The following is a 21181-nucleotide window of genomic DNA, read 5'->3' as shown; positions in this document are numbered from 1 at the left end:
CCAAAGTCTCTGTCCCGGCATCAAGCCAAAGTCGATCCACGCTCCGGTGATCGTAAGAGCGATGTCGTATCGAGACCAGAATCCTGTTCGGCTGACAGTCACGCTGCCAAAGTTGGGCAAAGGTGCCCTCAAGAGGCGACTGGGAAATCACACCTTTGGGTATGAACGTTCATCGGCTCCCAAACGGCGAACCATTTGGGAAACTGGTGAATTCCCTCTCAAAATCCACATTTACACACGCAAACCAGGTTAACGACTGGGTGCGGTGAAATGGCTGAAGCGAGGTGAAAAGCCTGGAGCGATGCGAAATCGGGAGCGAGGCAAAATGGCCGACGGGCCCGTACTGGATAGTGGAGGCGTACCTGCACTCCAATGATTCTCTTCGGAATCAACCGCAAAACCTGTCACGCAGGTTTATCTGTCACAGCGATAACCACTCTGTCACAGGAATCCCTTTCCCAGGAAACCCAAAGTTCGCTCGTGACCCCCGTTCGCTAGCGTTTGCTCAAGACCTCAAAGCAGCTCGGCTTCTTCTCCACCTCACTTGCTCCGCTTCTTCTTCCTCCTCTTCTTCTTCCGGTTTTCTCCCGATCCGGTTTCCGGTTTCTTTTAAAACACTCATTTTTTTTTCCTTTTGAAAACGGTTATCTCCATTTCACTTAAACGATAACAATATTAGTACAAGAACCAAAAATGTTTACAGTGGATGAAAACCACTACAACGGAAGTGACGAATCCGTAACAGCTTGAAAGATAGTGTGTAATTGGCTTTCCTGGAGAAAAGGAATTTTATGACCCTGGTTGCTAAGGTAATTATCTGGTCCTCCAAAGGGAGGGATGGTGCTTGAATCGGTCATAGATGTTAACGCTTTTGCAATATAAGTTTTAACACAATATATACTTATACAGACTTACTAACAATTAATTATTTGTTCTATAGTTTAAATCATTGAGTATACGAGTTAAAGTTTTAATACGCATCAAAGGAAAGTATTTTGGAAAACAAAGCATGTTTTGTGAAACTTTTAATTATCGGCCCACCAGGTTTGGACAAAGTTATGGAAGCTGGTCCGACCTTGACCAGTGTTCAGTGATAAGTTTGAGAAGTTATTTTCTTTCCAAACTTCCAAAAGATTTCTTAAAACTTGTATTACATTGGAGTCTAAATACATAACTGTTTGCAGATTATCATGATCATATATATGTTCTATAAAGAGTATATTTATTTGTTATACAGATATTTAATTAAAAGAAACTATTTCTTAAGCCAAACTTGTCTAGTCGAAACTTAAGCCAAACTCTGGAACTGATAACACCCCATTTTCCGAGCAGGCATGTTGCCCCAACAACCGTTCGCCTTTAGCCTAATTTATGACCTGTCAGTCCAAAAGCTCTGAGTAAATAGTTGTTAGGCTCGTAAGTTCAATAGAACACAATTAAAGCTGATTACTATATGTATTAATGGAGCTCATGCAAGCAATTAAAACAATTAAAACTTAAGTGTTTGCAACAAACGGTCGAGGCTCAAGAAAATCCATTCAATCACACAAATTACGAACGCAGATAATTAATTTTCTTCCACATGACCCATCTCGGCTGCATTGTGCTGTTTTTCCCATTGATCATGGTTGAAGTGGTGATAGAGGTGTTATTATGGGTGAGTTGTGGGTGAGGCGGCATCGTGGTTGTGGTTCGTACTTTGGTTTTGAGGTGTCGTGGTTTGAGCAATGGAGAGCATGTATCATGAGCTTGTCATGTTCAAATAATGTGAAGTGTGAATAAAAGTGTTTGTTTTTGTAGTGTCATATGAGGACTAAAGCCTTTGTAGAAAGAGTGTGGTGTGGGTTATATTGGTGTGACAGTTTGGTCTTCGCATGCAATTTAAATTTGGTTTTGGCGAAATTTGCAAATGAGCTGGTGTGAGTGCCGCGCAGCACAAGTTACAGAGCTCTTTGCTATTTCTAATGAAATGCTGAGAAAAAAGGGGGAAACCATAGCTAATCCCAATAAACCCACTACACTAAAGGTGAGGAATATCTGAATGATTACTAATTAAATAACTAATTTGGGACCTCTATCATGGTTGCCATTGCCTGGAAGGGGTGACTGCCTCATGGAACCGTCACAATATCATTGGAAAAAAAACCAAAAAACTTTTCAACAATACTCTACATGTATTTACATCAAGAACATGTTTTTATTTTTCTGGAATAAAACAAACACATACGTACGCGTACAACATGGGCATGTTTGTCACAATGATGTTTTGAGTATTGAACAGAATCTGATATGTTTTTTACAGGTCATATGATGTTATATTTACAGGCGAATCCACTGAATCTACAAGGGAGACTGCACCAACTTTTATGAACTGCCCAGACACACGCCCGCAGGACTCGGCAAAAGAAACCAACAAGAGGACCTTTCACAAACAACCCAAACCGAATGAGGAAATGTTTACAGAGAATAATTTTCACAAGGCTCACAGTGGAAAGAAAGGTGAACATCTACACAAGTGCACAAATTGTGGAAAATCTTTCAGTTCTCCATCCACCCTTAAAGTACACTGGAGAATTCACAATGGTGAACGCCCGTACAAATGCTCAATTTGTGGAAAATCTTTTACCCAGAGATCCACCCTTAAAGCACATGTGACTAGTCACAATGGTGAACGCCCATACAAATGCTCAATTTGTGGGAAATCTTTTACTCAGACATCCACCCTTAAAACACACATAAGAATTCACACTGGTGAACGCCCATACAAATGCTCAATTTGTGGGAAATCTTTTATTCAGTCATCCCATCTTAAAAGGCACATGTGGATGCATGATGAAGAACGTTCAAAGAAATGCGCAATTTGAGGAGAATCATTCGTTCACTTGTGCAACCTCAAAGTACATTTGAGAATTCACAATGGAGAACGCCCATAAAAATGTTTATTGTAAGAAAAGCTTTTCGTTCAGTACTATAACTTGAAAACATACAATAATTCCCCATTGGAGAAAGAATATTGCAAAGAAAAATTCTCACACAAATGAAAAATCTGTGGAAAGAATCATGATGTAGTGAAAATGATGAATGAATATTTTCCACAATTTTTGCATTTGTACTCACATTGTCTTTGTTTTGTTTTTGTATACAGAATGGAGGCTTGTGTAAGAGCAAACACATTGAACATGAAAACATGCACAGACATATAAAACATGCAATGAAGGCAGCGGGGGACAAGAGGGGGCAGAGAGGGAAGCACACAAGCACAACAACAGTGAAGAACAGGGATGTCAGTAAATCTGTGGAAGGGGGAGGGCTGGGAGAGGAGGGGTACACAGTATAAAGTAAATGATCACTTCTAGGAATTTCAGGAAAGAAGTTGGAGATTGAAAGAGGCGGATTTGGGGTGTTTTAACAGGGGTAGAAAAGATCAAGGTTTTGGATGGGGGAAGATAAGAGACGGTGGTGAACAGCTATTTTCAAGACGTGGAGGGAGGAGAGGGATTGAAGAGAGAGTGGGAGATTGTTCCAGAGGTTGGAGAAAAGATGAGTGAAAGAGTGAAGGTGAGCAGAGAGTCTTGATTTTGGAAATTTCACCAGAAGAGGGTTGCTGTTAGATGTTGTGCATCCTGCAGGAATATTTGGGGGAACAGAGCAGGGGGAGCAAGGCCGGAGAGGAGTCGAAAGACCACCAACCTGCCTGCGGTGAGAGAGAGAAAGGCCCTCAGAATCAGCTTCATCACGGGAGATACCAATGATTCTGAATGATTTTGTGTCAACCGCGTGAAGTTGAGCTAGGTGCGAGGCAGGAGCACCAACCCAGTGGGGAGAGCAGGATTCCATTGAGCTGCGGATGAAAGCTTTGTATGTGTTGAGCTCAGAAGTGCATAGAAAGGACTTTGCACGACAGACGATTCCCAGATGGCGACTGGCTTTGGAGATCGGCTTGGAAATGCGGTTTTCCCAGGAAAGATCATGGGAGATAGCAAGACCCAAAAGCTTGAGTGAAAGACCTTCTTCTTTGTTCAGAAAGTAGATGGGAGGGTTGTTCAGACGTTCTTTTTGGAGAGACAAAGTGAGAGTGTGAGATTTGTCAGGATTGAAAGAGATTTTCCACTTGTTTGACCAGTTTGAGATATTGTCCAGGTCTGCAGAGAGTGAAGAGGCTGCTGCCTGCCGATCTGAGGGTTGATATATGGAGCGGCAGAGAGTGGTCATCAGCAAAGAGATAGAGAGGATTTTCCAGAGAGTCGGAGAGATTATTGATGAAGACCAGAAAAAGTACAGGGCCCAGAACACTACCTTGAGGAACTCCAGCCTGAACAGGAAGGGGAGACGAGAGAAATCCATTCAGGGCTACACATTGCCTACGACCAGAGAGTAAGTCCGCAAGCCATGCATGGAGGTCTCCATGGATACCATAGGAGGAGAGTTTGGTGAGCAGGGTGGTGTACCAGACCGTATTGAAAGCACGTGATTTGTCAATGGAGACAGCTCTGATTTCCTATTTGGCATTGAGGACCTCCATCCATTGTTGAGACAGCAGAAGCAACATGTCCAGTCACGTTTCCTGGTCTTAATCCAAATTGATGATCCAAGATCAAGCCATTGGAGAAGAGGAAGTATTTGATGTCAGAAGCGATTATGGATTCCACGACCTTGCTGATTATTGGGAGCAGGCTAATTGGTCTGTTGTTGCAAGGATCTGTTTTTGCACCTTTTTGTGTAAAGCGGTAATGTTGGTTGATTTCCAAGCAGATGGCAGATGACCTTGAGCAAAAGAGAGGGTGGAGAGACCAGAGAGAGGGTGAGATAGAGCGGCAGAGTAGGATTTACGGACCTGTGGGCTGATGCCGTCTGGTCGCGTTACAGAATCAGAGTCGAGGTTTTACAGAAACTTCTTCACCTTGTCAGGAGAGAAGGACAGAATCCATGAGCAGCTGCGTTCGACTGGGTACGGTGGGTACAGACAGAGGCTGGTTTGGGACACAAGATTTTGAGGCAAACACAGAGTTGAGGCATTCAGCTTTGTCACGTGCGGTGTCAACTGTGTAGCCGTTTGAGGTAAGGGAGGGGATGGAGGGGGAACAAACACCAGAAACGGATTTGACCAGATGCCGCCAGGATTTGGAGGAAGGAGACAGGTTTGAGAGTTCAGTCTTGAGAGTAGAGAGACATTGTTTCCTGGCTCTCCTGAGGGTAGACACGCTTGTTCCGAGCTTTGTGAAAGGAATGGAGATTTTAGCCTTCCAAGAGGCGATGGCAAGTTGTTCCAGGGCAACTGCCTCACCACAAGATTCAGTGTACCATGGGCGGGAGGGAAGGGTATGACAACTGAAGACGAGATGGGATAAATCTGTGCATGAGAGAGAGTAGTTTACTTTGAAAGAATTCCCAGGATGAGTTGATGTCAGAGGCAGTAGAGATGGGAGACCAGTCCAGATGATTGATGGCTGCTTGAAGACCGTGCCAGTCAGCCTGAGTGAAATGCCAGACTCGTCGATGCTGAGGAGGCTCACTGAGAATGGCCAGAGAGATGTCCACTTTAACAAGCACATGATTAGAAGAACCGATTGGAGCAGAAGAAGAGCAGCAGAAATTTCCAGGGAAGTTTGTCATAACCAAATCTGGAAGAGCAGATACTCCGTTGACTGAGATCCAGATCGGGAAATTTACAGATTGTGTCAGCCCCAGTGAGTTGCAGAAGTCCTTTGCTGAGGTGCCATGGCTGGTGAGAGAGGTACCCACACCCAGCCAACTGGCATGGTGACAGTTTAAGTCGCCACATATGAAGAAGAGAGAGTTAGGATGAGTGGATAGAAGTTGGTCCATGTTGTCAGACAGCGAAATGCAAATGGAGTCATCAATTTTTGGTGGTCTAATACCATTAGTTGTTTTTATTATTGCTGTTTGGTCCAGCCATTTTCCTTCTAAATCCTTATTATGGTTATTATTATTACTATTACCATGCTGATTTTTCCGTTGCATCCACCTTGTAAAATATCCACACCACTCATTCCATTTAAAATATACTGCTAATAGTGGTATTTCACTCTTCGTTGAATGAGGTCCATGAGTACAAAGCCAACAGGTACTCTTATTCAAAATCTTAGCATTTTGTAGAGATTAACAGGAATCTGTCTCTTATATCTAGGTTTATGTGGCTGGTGAGTGTGAATGACATCGGAATGTGAGTGTGGGTGCTTAAGTTTGTGCGCCCTCTACGGTACGTAACCGCATTCTGATTTAAGGTCACTTAACAGTGCGTTCAACAGTTGTAAATGTACGTGTTTCTCATCTGGTTTAAGTCGTAATACATTCCCTTGGCTATGGTATACCCCTTCATTTAACAACGTAATCTGGACAAAGAGGATAACATCACACGTGGTGAAGAGTGTGCAGTCATGGCTGGACATTCTTTCTCCAGATTTCCTTTGTGAGATTTTATGAAGACAAAGTAACCAGGCTGGAAGTTAGGGCAGTCAGCTACAGCTGGCTTCACAATGCTTCCTTCACCTGCACATGAAAAACTTTGACAACATTTGTTCAGGCAACATAAAATGTTAAGTGTTAATTCCATGTATGACAACCTCATTGGGCTTCCCATTTTAATCTCATGTGGGGATAAGCCTGTTTTTTCTGTTGGAGTTTGATCTTATTGCCATCAAGACTATTAGCATTACATCTGGCCATTTTAACCCCATTTGGCTACAAATTTTGGCCAGTTAATTTTTTTCCGGAACCCATTCTGTCTTTTTACCGCCCCCGCTGATTGTGGGTGATAGGGACAATGAAAATGTTGTTTCACTTGTCGGGCTTTACACAATTCCTGCACGACTTGTCCCATAAAATAGATTCCCCAAACGTTTGAAGGTTTACAAGGTATCCCAAATCTGCATGTGAAATCTTTACATTCACACAGATGTATACAGTGCATTAAGAAAGTATTCAGACCCCTTCACTTTTTTCACATTTTGTTATGTTGCAGCCTTATGCTGAAATCGTTTAAATTCATTTTTTCCCTCGTCAATCTGCACTCAATACCCTATAATGACAAAGAGAAAACAGGATTTTAGAAAGTTTTTCAAATTTATTAAAAAGAAAAAACTGAAATATCACATTGATATAAGTATTCATACCCTTTGTTATGACACTTGAAATTTAGCTTAGGAGCCTCCAATTTCTCTTGATCATCTTTGAGATGTTTTTACACCTTGATTGGAGTCCACCTGTGGTAAATTCAATTGATTGGACATGATTTGGAAAGGCACACACCTGTCTATATAAGGTCTCACAGCTGACAATGCATATCAGAGCAAAAACCAAGCCATGAGGTCGAAGGAACTGCCTGCAGAGCTCAGAGACAGGATTGTGTCGAGGCACAGATCTGGGGAAACCTACAAAAAAATCTCTGCTGCATTGAAGGTTCCCAAGAGCACAGCGGCCTCCATAATTCTTAAATGGAAGAAGTTTGGAACAACCAGGACTCTTCCTAGAGCTGGCCGCCCGGCCAAACTGAGCAATCGGGGGAGAAGGGCCTTGGTAAGAGAGGTGACCAAGAACCCGATGGTCACTCTGGCTGAGCACCAGAGATCCTGTGTGGAGATGGGAGAAACTTCCAGAAGGACAACCATCACTGCAACACTCCACCGATCTGGGCTTTATGGCAGAGTGGCCAGACGGAAGCCTCTCCTCAGTGAAAGACACATGAAAGCCTGCTTGGAGTTTGCAAAAGAGCACCTGAAGGACTCTCAGACTGTGAGAAACAAGATTCTGTGGGCTTTCATGTGGTTGTCTTTTCATGGTTGTCTTTCTGGAAGTTTCTCCCATCTCCACAGAGGATCTCTGGAGCTCAGCCAGAGTGACCATCAGGTTCTTGGTCACCTCTCTTACCAAGGCCCTTCTCCCCCGATTGCTCAGTTTGGCCGGGCGGCCAGCTCTAGGAAGAGTCCTGGTTGTTCCAAACTTCTTCAATTTAAGAATTATGGAGGCCACTGTGCTCTTGGGAACCTTCAATGCAGCAGAATTTTTTTGTCGGCTTCCCCAGATCCGTTCCTCGACACAATCCTGTCTCTGAGCTCTGCAGGCAGTTCCTTCGACCTCATGGCTTGGTTTTTGCTCCGATATGCATTGTCAGCTGTGAGACCTTATATAGACAGGTGTGTGCCTTTCCAAATCATGTCCAATCAATTGAATTTACCACAGGTGGACTCCAATCAAGGTGTAGAAACATCTCAAAGATGATCAAGAGAAATGGGAGGCACCTGAGCTAAATTTCGGGTGTCATAACAAAGGGTCTGAATACTTATGTAAATGTGATATTTCAGTTTTTTCTTTTCAATAAATTTGCAAAACTTTCTAAAATCCTGTTTTCTCTTTGTCATTATGGGGTATTGAGTGTAGATTGATGAGAGAAAAACTGAATTTAAACGATTTCAGTATAAGGCTGCAACATGACAAAATGTGAAAAAAGTGAAGGGGTCTGAATACTTTCTGAATGCACTGTACATACATACATACATACATACATGCATGCATACATACCACACATCATAGATGATGATTATGATTGATTGGCACAATTCCACTCGGTGCAGTGACCCATATCAAGAAGCCAGAATGCTGTGTCGAAAGCCATGTAGTTGGTGGCAACCAAAGATTTCCCAATAATGGTGAACCCTCTTTCATAGAGGGCATGCTTTTGGACTCAGACTTACCAATAGTCTGGCAGCTTAGCTAAATATAGCATAACAATTGTGCATTTTGTGAGGAAAGCACCAAATTTAGCACACTAGTAGACTATCATATTATGAAAAGATCTGGATATTGGGCCATCTCAGATTCAGAGATTTGATTTTTGCAAGATTTGCAGATTTTGCAGATTTGCAAGCTGAGATTGCAACGCCAGGGACGGCCGAATCCTTCCTGCGAGCTGCCCACGTCACCCGCACAAGAAGAGCTCATCAAATCACTGCAGCGGCACTGCACATCCTGCAACACCGTGCGTATGAACGCCACTGTATGGCATATGCTGATGATGCAGAAGACCTACCTGAGTTCGAAGACTGGTGTCACCAGAGAGGAGAAGACATTCCCAACTTTCGGTACTGGGCAACTGTGCTGGAACTAGAGATGTTGGTACTGGTCTACGTGCGTTCTCTGCGGCAGGCTTCATTCACGATGTACCTTGATGCCCTGACGGAACTGGTCCAATGGTTCCATGCCTTAGACCACACACACTATGCCAGGTGGGTCCCTGTTCACCTGAGGGACATGGTTGCACTCCCAATGAAGCACCCAGATGTAGCCAGATAATTCAGGGCTGGCAACTTCACTGTACAGAAGACGAAGAAGGTGTTCTCTTCGATCCCAATCGAATCAAAATCTTGCAAAAATCAAATCTCTGAATCTGAGATGGCCCAATATCCAGATCTTTTCATAATTATGATAGTCTACTAGTGTGCCAAATTTGGTGCTTTCCTCACAAAATGCACAATTGTTATGCTAAGTTGCCCCACTACAAGAAGTTATAAAGGGACACAGATCCCTCCAGTTGAAAAATATTTTCATCAAGATGTTGAATTGACATGAAAATGCCTGTTTGAATAAAGTGAGTTTTTATAGCCATGGCCACACCATTTTCTTTAAAGAAGAGTAAAATGTACACAAGTCGCCGGATTTGTCAGTTGGCACCATGTTCACGATTCAGCACTCGTCTTTGGTTGGATTACTGAAGGAAGAAATCTGATAACTGCTGTCACTGATGTACTGCCAGTGTGGAGCAGTACATTCGGAGCGTGCTGAATTTAGGTTATGGACGTCGATTATCCCATGATACCATTCTTAAAACGTGGCCTTTCATGTGTTCTGGTAACATTGCATACTTGGGGTGAGCAATAATTCCAAGAATGGTGAGGAAATTGACGTTTTGATAAGCCTGCAATTGCAATTGTTTATCCAAGCTGTTTCTCTGGACACTTGCTGACACTCCGCTCTCCTTGGCAAGGACTGTATCTGGACACAAAGCCACATTATTTTACAGTTCACAGATATTCTCTATGCATGCATTCAGCATTTTCCTCGCTGCAATCAAAGGGAGGCGCAAAGCTCCTGCCTTTATATAACGGATCGTTTCTCTGTTTGCAGTTTTAACATGGGTACTGAAAATGCGTTTTTCACCTTCTTCTGGACGAAATCAGCTGCAAATTTCAGAAGTAAATGCTTTGCACACGGAGGTAATATTTTTCCAAATTTCAGCAACGTCCGTTTATGCATTCTTGAGTTTTATTCAGAAAACCCTCAAATTCTCGTTGGTGTCTGTCTGTCCGTCCATCCGTCCGCTCAAAATGTGTTGGCGCTCATATCTCGAGGACTATACATTGAAACTAGCTGAAACTTGGAATATACATCTGCCAATAGGTCGAGCTAATGGCTTTCGAAATAAATTCCACCTTCGTGCCATCGTTTTTGCTTTAAATTTAAATTTTTATATAAATATACATAAACACACTTTATACTTCTTTACAAATATTATTACACAAATCAACGTGCTGGCCCAATGACCTAATGGATAAGGCATCCCATCTGGGTTGCAAAAAAAAATTTCCCTTTACTTTTTCAAGTCTTTTATATCGTCTTGAATAAAGTTTTCTACGATTAACAAATGCATTTTGTTCGTATTTAAAATGTATCTTGTGAAAAATGCCAGAGCATAGAAAAGGCCCCTTTATATGGGATGTGCCATTTGGCAAACTATAGAAAAGGGACATTCTTGGGAAAAATGAGCCTGAAAACCTAAAAGACCTCGAAGACTGAAAATATTTCAAAGACCCTTAACAACCCCGAAGACTCAAAATATCCCAAAGATCCTTGAAGACTCAAAAGACCCAAAATACCCTGAAGACCCAAAATACCCCAAAGACCAAATGACTGAAAAGACTCAAAATACCCCAAAGATCCAGTTCCAAAAAACTTCAAAGAATGAAAAGACCCCAAAAACTGAAAATATGCTGAAGACCCAAATGACTATCAAGACTCTAAAGACCCTTATAGGGGACCTCAAACGCAATCATTAATCACGGTCTAATTCTTAGCTCTTTCACGAGCCTCGATTCAGTATCCCCCCAAAAAAAAAAAAGGGATTTTTATTTATTTACCAATCACAAAGTGCCGAAAAAAACCCGAGACTGTCGATTTTCGAGATTGCCAATGACGTCACATTGTGAACTCACCGTGATCCTGCCGGCGATGGTACATAGAGAAACGGTGCATTGTGAGCTCGGATTCCGATACTGATTGGGGTTGATGGTGGAAGGGGGTGGTGAGTGTGTGGTGATCGTGGGGTATTGTTCGCTAGGGTGACAGTTGACGTGGGATTGTGATTGCATGGTAGAGGGGGGTGTGGGTTGGGGTCTTGGGTATTGTTGGCTTGGGTGACGGTTCAAGGGGGATTGTGAGGGGATGGTGGTGGGGGGGTTGGGGGTCATTGGTAATGTTAGCTATTGTGATGGTTGATAGGGGATTGTGAGGGGTGGTGGAGTGGGGTGAGTGGTGTGGGGTGGTCATGGGTATTGTTAGCTAGGGTGACAATTGAAGGAGGATTGTGGGGGGAAGTTGGAGTGGGGTTGTTAGGGTATTGTTAGCTGGAGTGACTGTTGACAGGGGATTCTGAGGGGATGGTGGAGTCTGGTAAGGGATGTGAGGTGGTCATGGATATTGTTAGTTCGGGTGATGGTTGATGGGGGAATGTGATGGGTTGTGGAGTGGGGTGAGGGGTGTGGGTGGTCACGGGTATTGTTATCTAGGGTGATGGTTGATGGGGGATTGTGGGGGGAAGTGGAGTGTGGGGTTGATGCTTGATGGGGGATTTGTGAGGGGAAGGGAAAGAGGGGGGTGTGGGTTGGTTGTGGGTATTGATAGCTAGGGTAACGTTTGATATTTTATTTTTTTATTTTCTGGAAAATTGAGATGTCTCAAAAACCAAGGACACCTAAGTTGAACAGAAATCAGCAAGAGCAGTATTTCCAAAGGAAATCGGCAAGAAATCCAAGTTAAAGTAGTTGTGTCAGCAGAAAATATCCGATGGCAGAAAAATGTGTTGCACGCTTGGAACAAGATCGCCTGTAGGGCGGGTACTCTGCGAGTTAATACCAATGAAAAGAAACCCAGACTATAATTAAACTCCCAAGATTATAAAACACACATTTCACAGATTTACATACAATCAAGCATTGATTCAGACTTTCATGGTTGGCAACTCATCTCCGGTAGCCAGCTCGTTACACCCAAAACTCCAGCAGGTCACAGATGGTCAGAGTCGACACTTCACACTCCATGGGCAAAGCCCGACCGTGTCAGCCTCGCGCTGCAATCACTGTCCGCAAGTTCGGTTTCACACGAACACGCAGAACCCCTGTGTAAAAAGTGCGTGCTCTTAAAAAAAAACCCAATGCATAGCAGCAGCTGAAGAATGACTCCAATCGCTCCACCAGTGGGTGCTCCATCATCCAGTGGAGCTCACAGGTTACCTTTCATAACCTACCACCAAACAAGCTCTCAATTTCTGCGATGATTTCACATTATAATTCCTAATATGGTTTCACATTCTCCTTTCCAGCACGCTTTCAATTTCCCATTGAACAATCGATTTCAAATCCCACTTTCATCAATTGATTTCAAATCCCACTTTCATCAATTGATTTCAAATCCCACTTTCAACAATTGATTTCAAATCCCACTTTCAACAATTGATTTAAAATTCCACTTTCAACAATTGATTTGGAATCCCACTTTCAACAATTGATTTCAAATCCCACTTTCAACAATTTATTTCAAATCCCACTTTCAACAATTGATTTCAAATCCCACTTTCAACAATTGATTTCAAATCCCACTTTCAACAATTGATTTCAAATCCCACTTTCAACAATTTATTTCAAATCCCACTTTCAACAATTGATTTCAAATCCCACTTTCAACAATTGATTTCAAATCCCACTTTCAACAATTGATTTCAAATCCAACTTTCAACAATTGATTTCAAATCCCACTTTAACAATTGATTTCAAATCCCACTTTCAACAATTGATTTCAAATTCCACTTTCAACAATTGATTTCAAATCCCACTTTCATCAATTGATTTCAAATCCCACTTTCAACAATTGATTTCAAATCCCACTTTCAACAATTGATTTCAAATCCCACTTTCAACAATTGATTTCAAATCCCACTTTCAACAATGGATTTCAAATCCCACTTTCAACAATCGATTTCAAATCCCACTTTCAACAATCGATTTCAAATCCCACTTTCAACAATCGATTTCAAATCCCACTTTCAACAATCGATTTCAAATCCCACTTTCAACAATCGATTTCAAATCCCACTTTCAACAATTGATTTCAAATCCCACTTTCAACAATTGATTTCAAATCCCACTTTCAACAATTGATTTCAAATCCCACTTTCAACAATGGATTTCAAATCCCACTTTCAACAATCGATTTCAAATCCCACTTTCAACAATCGATTTCAAATCCCACTTTCAACAATCGATTTCAAATCCCACTTTCAACAATCGATTTCAAATCCCACTTTCAACAATCGATTTCAAATCCCACTTTCAACAATTGATCTCAAATCCCACTTTCAACAATCGATTTCAAATCCCACTTTCAACAATCGATTTCAAATCCCACTTTCAACAATTGATTTCAAATCCCACTTTCAACAATTGATTTCAAATCCCACTTTCAACAATTGATTTCAAATCCCACTTTCAACAATTGATTTCAAATCCCACTTTCAACAATCGATATCAAATCCCACTTTCAACAATCGATTTCAAATCCCACTTTCAACAATCGATTTCAAATCCCACTTTCAACAATCGATTTCAAATCCCACTTTCAACAATCGATTTCAAATCCCACTTTCAACAATCGATTTCAAATCCCACTTTCAACAATCGATTTCAAATCCCACTTTCAACAATTGATCTCAAATCCCACTTTCAACAATCGATTTCAAATCCCACTTTCAACAATGGATTTCAAATCCCACTTTCAACAATCGATTTCAAATCCCACTTTCAACAATTGATTTCAAATCCCACTTTCAACAATTGATTTCAAATCCCACTTTCAACAATTGATTTCGAATCCCACTTTCAACAATTGATCTCAAATCCCACTTTCAACAATGGATTTCAAATCCCACTTTCAACAATCGATTTCAAATCCCACTTTCAACAATGGATTTCAAATCCCACTTTCAACAATCGATTTCAAATCCCACTTTCAACAATGGATTTCAAATCCCACTTTCAACAATCGATTTCAAATCCCACTTTCAACAATTGATTTCAAATCCCACTTTCAACAATTGATTTCAAATCCCACTTTCAACAATTGATTTCAAATCCCACTTTCAACAATTGATTTCGAATCCCACTTTCAACAATTGATTTCGAATCCCACTTTCAACAATTGATCTCCAATCCCACTTTCAACAATGGATTTCAAATCCCACTTTCAACAATCGATTTCAAATCCCACTTTCAACAATGGATTTCAAATCCCACTTTCAACAATCGATTTCAAATCCCACTTTCAACAATTGATTTCAAATCCCACTTTCAACAATTGATTTCAAATCCCACTTTCAACAATCGATTTCAAATCCCACTTTCAACAATTGATCTCAAATCCCACTTTCAACAATGGATTTCAAATCCCACTTTCAACAATCGATTTCAAATCCCACTTTCAACAATCGATTTCAAATCCCACTTTCAACAATTGATTTCAAATCCCACTTTCAACAATTGATTTCAAATCCCACTTTCAACAATTGATTTCAAATCCCACTTTCAACAATTGATTTCAAATCCCACTTTCAACAATTGATTTCAAATCCCACTTTCAACAATTGATTTCAAATCCCACTTTCAACAATCGATTTCAAATCCCACTTTCAACAATCGATTTCAAATCCCACATTCAACAATTGATTTCAAATCCCACTTTCAACAATTGATTTCAAATCCCACTTTCAACAATGGATTTCAAATCCCACTTTCAACAATGGATTTCAAATCCCACTTTCAACAATGGATTTCAAATCCCACTTTCAACAATTGATTTCAAATCCCACTTTCAACAATTGATTTCAAATCCCACTTTCAACAATTGATTTCAAATCCCACTTTCAACAATTGATTTCAAATCCCACTTTCAACAATCGATTTCAAATCCCACTTTCAACAATCGATTTCAAATCCCACATTCAACAATTGATTTCAAATCCCACTTTCAACAATTGATTTCAAATCCCACTTTCAACAATGGATTTCAAATCCCACTTTCAACAATGGATTTCAAATCCCACTTTCAACAATCGATTTCAAATCCCACTTTCAACAATTGATTTCAAATCCCACTTTCAACAATTGATTTCAAATCCCACTTTCAACAATGGATTTCAAATCCCACTTTCAACAATTGATTTCAAATCCCACTTTCAACAATTGATTTCAAATCCCACTTTCAACAATCGATTTCAAATCCCACTTTCAACAATCGATTTCAAATCCCACTTTCAACAATCGATTTCAAATCCCACTTTCAACGATGGATTTCAAATCCCACTTTCAACGATGGATTTCAAATCCCACTTTCAATGATGGATTTCAAATCCCACTTTCAACAATCGATTTCAAATCCCACTTTCAACAATCGATTTCAAATCCCACTTTCAACAATGGATTTCAAATCCCACTTTCACCAATTGATTTCAAATCCCACTTTCAACAATCGATTTCAAATCCCACTTTCAACAATGGATTTCAAATCCCACTTTCACCAATTGATTTCAAATCCCACTTTCAACAATGGATTTCAAATCCCACTTTCAACAATGGATTTCAAATCCCACTTTCAACAATGGATTTCAAATCCCACTTTCAACAATCGATCTCAAATCCCACTTTCAACAATCGATTTCAAATCCCACTTTCAACAATTGATTTCAAATCCCACTTTCAACAATTGATTTCAAATCCCACTTTCAACAATTGATTTCAAATCCCACTTTCAACAATCGATTTCAAATCCCACTTTCAACAATTGATTTCAAATCCCACTTTCAACAATTGATTTCAAATCCCACTTTCAACAATCGATTTCAAATCCCACTTTCAACAATCGATTTCAAATCCCACTTTCAACAATCGATTTCAAATCCCACTTTCAACAATTGATTTCAAATCCCACTTTCAATGATGGATTTCAAATCCCACTTTCAACAATTGATTTCAAATCCCACTTTCAACAATTGATTTCAAATCCCACTTTCAACAATCGATTTCAAATCCCACTTTCAACAATGGATTTCAAATCCCACTTTCAACAATTGATTTCAAATCCCACTTTCAACAATTGATTTCAAATCCCACTTTCAACAATTGATTTCAAATCCCACTTTCAACAATGGATTTCAAATCCCACTTTCAACAATCGATTTCAAATCCCAATTTCAACAATCGATTTCAAATCCCACTTTCATCAATTGATTTCAAATCCCACTTTCAACAATTGATTTCAAATCCCACTTTCAACAATTGATTTCAAATTCCACTTTCAACAATTGATTTCAAATCCCACTTTCAACAATTGATTTCAAATCCCACTTTCATCAATTGATTTCAAATCCCACTTTCAACAATTGATTTCAAATCCCACTTTCAACAATTGATTTCGAATCCCACTTTCACCAATTGATCTCAAATCCCACTTTCAACAATCGATTTCAAATCCCACTTTCAACAATGGATTTCAAATCCCACTTTCAACAATGGATTTCAAATCCCACTTTCAACAATCGATTTCAAATCCCACTTTCAACAATGGATTTCAAATCCCACTTTCAACAATCGATTTCAAATCCCACTTTCAACAATTGATTTCAAATCCCACTTTGAACAATTGATTTCAAATCCCACTTTCAACAATTGATTTCAAATCCCACTTTCAACAATTGATTTTGAATCCCACTTTCAACAATTGATCTCAAATCCCACTTTCAACAATGGATTTCAAATCCCACTTTCAACAATCGATTTCAAATCCCACTTTCAACAATGGATTTCAAATCCCACTTTCAACAATCGATTTCAAATCCCACTTTCAACAATTGATTTCAAATCCCACTTTCAACAATCGATTTCAAATCCCACTTTCAACAATTGATTTCAAATCCCACTTTCAACAATCGATTTCAAATCCCACTTTCAACAATCGATTTCAAATCCCACTTTCAACAATTGATTTAAAATCCCACTTTCAACAATTGATTTCAAATCCCACTTTCAACAATGGATTTCAAATCCCACTTTCAACAATGGATTTCAAATCCCACTTTCAACAATCGATTTCAAATCCCACTTTCAACAATTGATTTCAAATCCCACTTTCAACAATTGATTTCAAATCCCACTTTCAACAATTGATTTCAAATCCCACTTTCAACAATTGATTTCAAATCCCACTTTCAACAATCGATTTCAAATCCCACTTTCAACAATCGATTTCAAATCCCACATTCAACAATTGATTTCAAATCCCACTTTCAACAATTGATTTCAAATCCCACTTTCAACAATGGATTTCAAATCCCACTTTCAACAATGGATTTCAAATCCCACTTTCAACAATCGATTTCAAATCCCACTTTCAACAATTGATTTCAAATCCCACTTTCAACAGTTGATTTCAAATCCCACTTTCAACAATGGATTTCAAATCCCACTTTCAACAATTGATTTCAAATCCCACTTTCAACAATTGATTTCAAATCCCACTTTCAACAATCGATTTCAAATCCCACTTTCAACAATCGATTTCAAATCCCACTTTCAACAATCGATTTCAAATCCCACTTTCAACGATGGATTTCAAATCCCACTTTCAACGATGGATTTCAAATCCCACTTTCAATGATGGATTTCAAATCCCACTTTCAACAATCGATTTCAAATCCCACTTTCAACAATCGATTTCAAATCCCACTTTCAACAATGGATTTCAAATCCCACTTTCACCAATTGATTTCAAATCCCACTTTCAACAATTGATTTCAAATCCCACTTTCAACAATTGATTTCAAATCCCACTTTCAACAATGGATTTCAAATCCCACTTTCAACAATGGATTTCAAATCCCACTTTCAACAATGGATTTCAAATCCCACTTTCAACAATCGATCTCAAATCCCACTTTCAACAATCGATTTCAAATCCCACTTTCAACAATTGATTTCAAATCCCACTTTCAACAATTGATTTCAAATCCCACTTTCAACAATCGATTTCAAATCCCACTTTCAACAATTGATTTCAAATCCCACTTTCAACAATTGATTTCAAATCCCACTTTCAACAATCGATTTCAAATCCCACTTTCAACAATCGATTTCAAATCCCACTTTCAACAATCGATTTCAAATCCCACTTTCAACAATTGATTTCAAATCCCACTTTCAATGATGGATTTCAAATCCCACTTTCAACAATTGATTTCAAATCCCACTTTCAACAATTGATTTCAAATCCCACTTTCAACAATCGATTTCAAATCCCACTTTCAACAATGGATTTCAAATCCCACTTTCAACAATTGATTTCAAATCCCACTTTCAACAATTGATTTCAAATCCCACTTTCAACAATTGATTTCAAATCCCACTTTCAACAATGGATTTCAAATCCCACTTTCAACAATCGATTTCAAATCCCAATTTCAACAATCGATTTCAAATCCCACTTTCATCAATTGATTTCAAATCCCACTTTCAACAATTGATTTCAAATCCCACTTTCAACAATTGATTTCAAATTCCACTTTCAACAATTGATTTCAAATCCCACTTTCAACAATTGATTTCAAATCCCACTTTCATCAATTGATTTCAAATCCCACTTTCAACAATTGATTTCAAATCCCACTTTCAACAATTGATTTCGAATCCCACTTTCACCAATTGATCTCAAATCCCACTTTCAACAATGGATTTCAAATCCCACTTTCAACAATCGATTTCAAATCCCACTTTCAACAATGGATTTCAAATCCCACTTTCAACAATCGATTTCAAATCCCACTTTCAACAATGGATTTCAAATCCCACTTTCAACAATCGATTTCAAATCCCACTTTCAACAATTGATGTCAAATCCCACTTTGAACAATTGATTTCAAATCCCACTTTCAACAATTGATTTCAAATCCCACTTTCAACAATTGATTTTGAATCCCACTTTCAACAATTGATCTCAAATCCCACTTTCAACAATGGATTTCAAATCCCACTTTCAACAATCGATTTCAAATCCCACTTTCAACAATGGATTTCAAATCCCACTTTCAACAATCGATTTCAAATCCCACTTTCAACAATTGATTTCAAATCCCACTTTCAACAATCGATTTCAAATCCCACTTTCAACAATTGATTTCAAATCCCACTTTCAACAATCGATTTCAAATCCCACTTTCAACAATCGATTTCAAATCCCACTTTCAACAATTGATCTCAAATCCCACTTTCAACAATCGATTTCAAATCCCACTTTCAACAATCGATTTCAAATCCCACTTTCAACGATGGATTTCAAATCCCACTTTCAACGATGGATTTCAAATCCCACTTTCAATGATGGATTTCAAATCCCACTTTCAACAATCGATTTCAAATCCCACTTTCAACAATCGATTTCAAATCCCACTTTCAACAATGGATTTCAAATCCCACTTTCACCAATTGATTTCAAATCCCACTTTCAACAATTGATTTCAAATCCCACTTTCAACAATTGATTTCAAATCCCACTTTCAACAATGGATTTCAAATCCCACTTTCAACAATGGATTTCAAATCCCACTTTCAACAATGGATTTCAAATCCCACTTTCAACAATCGATCTCAAATCCCACTTTCAACAATCGATTTCAAATCCCACTTTCAACAATTGATTTCAAATCCCACTTTCAACAATTGATTTCAAATCCCACTTTCAACAATTGATTTCAAATCCCACTTTCAACAATCGATTTCAAATCCCACTTTCAACAATTGATTTCAAATCCCACTTTCAACAATTGATTTCAAATCCCACTTTCAACAATCGATTTCAAATCCCACTTTCAACAATCGATTTCAAATCCCACTTTCAACAATCGATTTCAAATCACACTTTCAACAATTGATTTCAAATCCCACTTTCAATGATGGATTTCAAATCCCACTTTCAACAATTGATTTCAAATCCCACTTTCAACAATTGATTTCAAATCCCACTTTCAACAATCGATTTCAAATCCCACTTTCAACAATGGATTTCAAATCCCAATTTCAACAATTGATTTCAAATCCCACTTTCAACAATTGATTTCAAATCCCACTTTCAACAATTGATTTCAAATCCCACTTTCAACAATGGATTTCAAATCCCACTTTCAACAATCGATTTCAAATCCCAATTTCAACAATCGATTTCAAATCCCACTTTCAACAATTGATTTCAAATCCCACTTTCACCAATTGATTTCAAATCCCACTTTCAACAATTGATTTCAAATCCCACTTTCAACAATTGATTTCAAATCCCACTTTCAACAATCGATTTCAAATCCCACTTTCAACAATCGATTTGAAATCCAACTTTCAACAATTGATTTCACATCCCACTTTCAACAATTGATTTCAAATCCCACTTTCAACAATTGATTTCAAATCCCACTTTCAACAATTGATTTCACATCCCACTTTCAACAATTGATTTCAAATCCCACTTTCAACAATCGATTTCAAATCCCACTTTCAACAATCGATTTCAAATCCCACTTTCAACAATTGATTTCACATCCCACTTTCAACAATTGATTTCAAATCCCACTTTCAACAATTGATTTCAAATCCCACTTTCAACAATTGATTTCACATCCCACTTTCAACGATTGATTTCAAATCCCACTTTCAACAATTGATTTCAAATCCCACTTTCAACAATCGATCTCAAATCCCACTTTCAACAATCGATTTCAAATCCCACTTTCAACAATTGATTTCAAATCCCACTTTCAACAATTGATTTCAAATCCCACTTTCAACAATTGATTTCAAATCCCACT

At 39.1% G+C, this 21181-nt stretch overlaps 1 protein-coding gene across 1 annotated transcript in view; it reads left to right on the top strand.

The window, feature by feature from the left end:
* Positions 1–21181, top strand: part of LOC137417721 (uncharacterized) — an 83520-nt gene that overhangs the window by 21902 nt on the left and 40437 nt on the right. The window contains 1 exon segment of the mRNA XM_078778399.1: positions 2326–2499. Within this exon segment, the coding sequence (XP_078634525.1) occupies positions 2326–2499 (174 nt within the window).

Source organism: Myxine glutinosa, chromosome 5 (assembly GCF_964187855.1).
Source record: "Myxine glutinosa chromosome 5, kmMyxGlut1.1, whole genome shotgun sequence".
Classification (NCBI taxonomy): Eukaryota; Metazoa; Chordata; class Myxini; order Myxiniformes; family Myxinidae; genus Myxine; species Myxine glutinosa.
The sequence above is the reverse complement of the archived record's forward strand: the minus strand, read 5'-3'. Positions and strand labels throughout refer to the sequence as shown.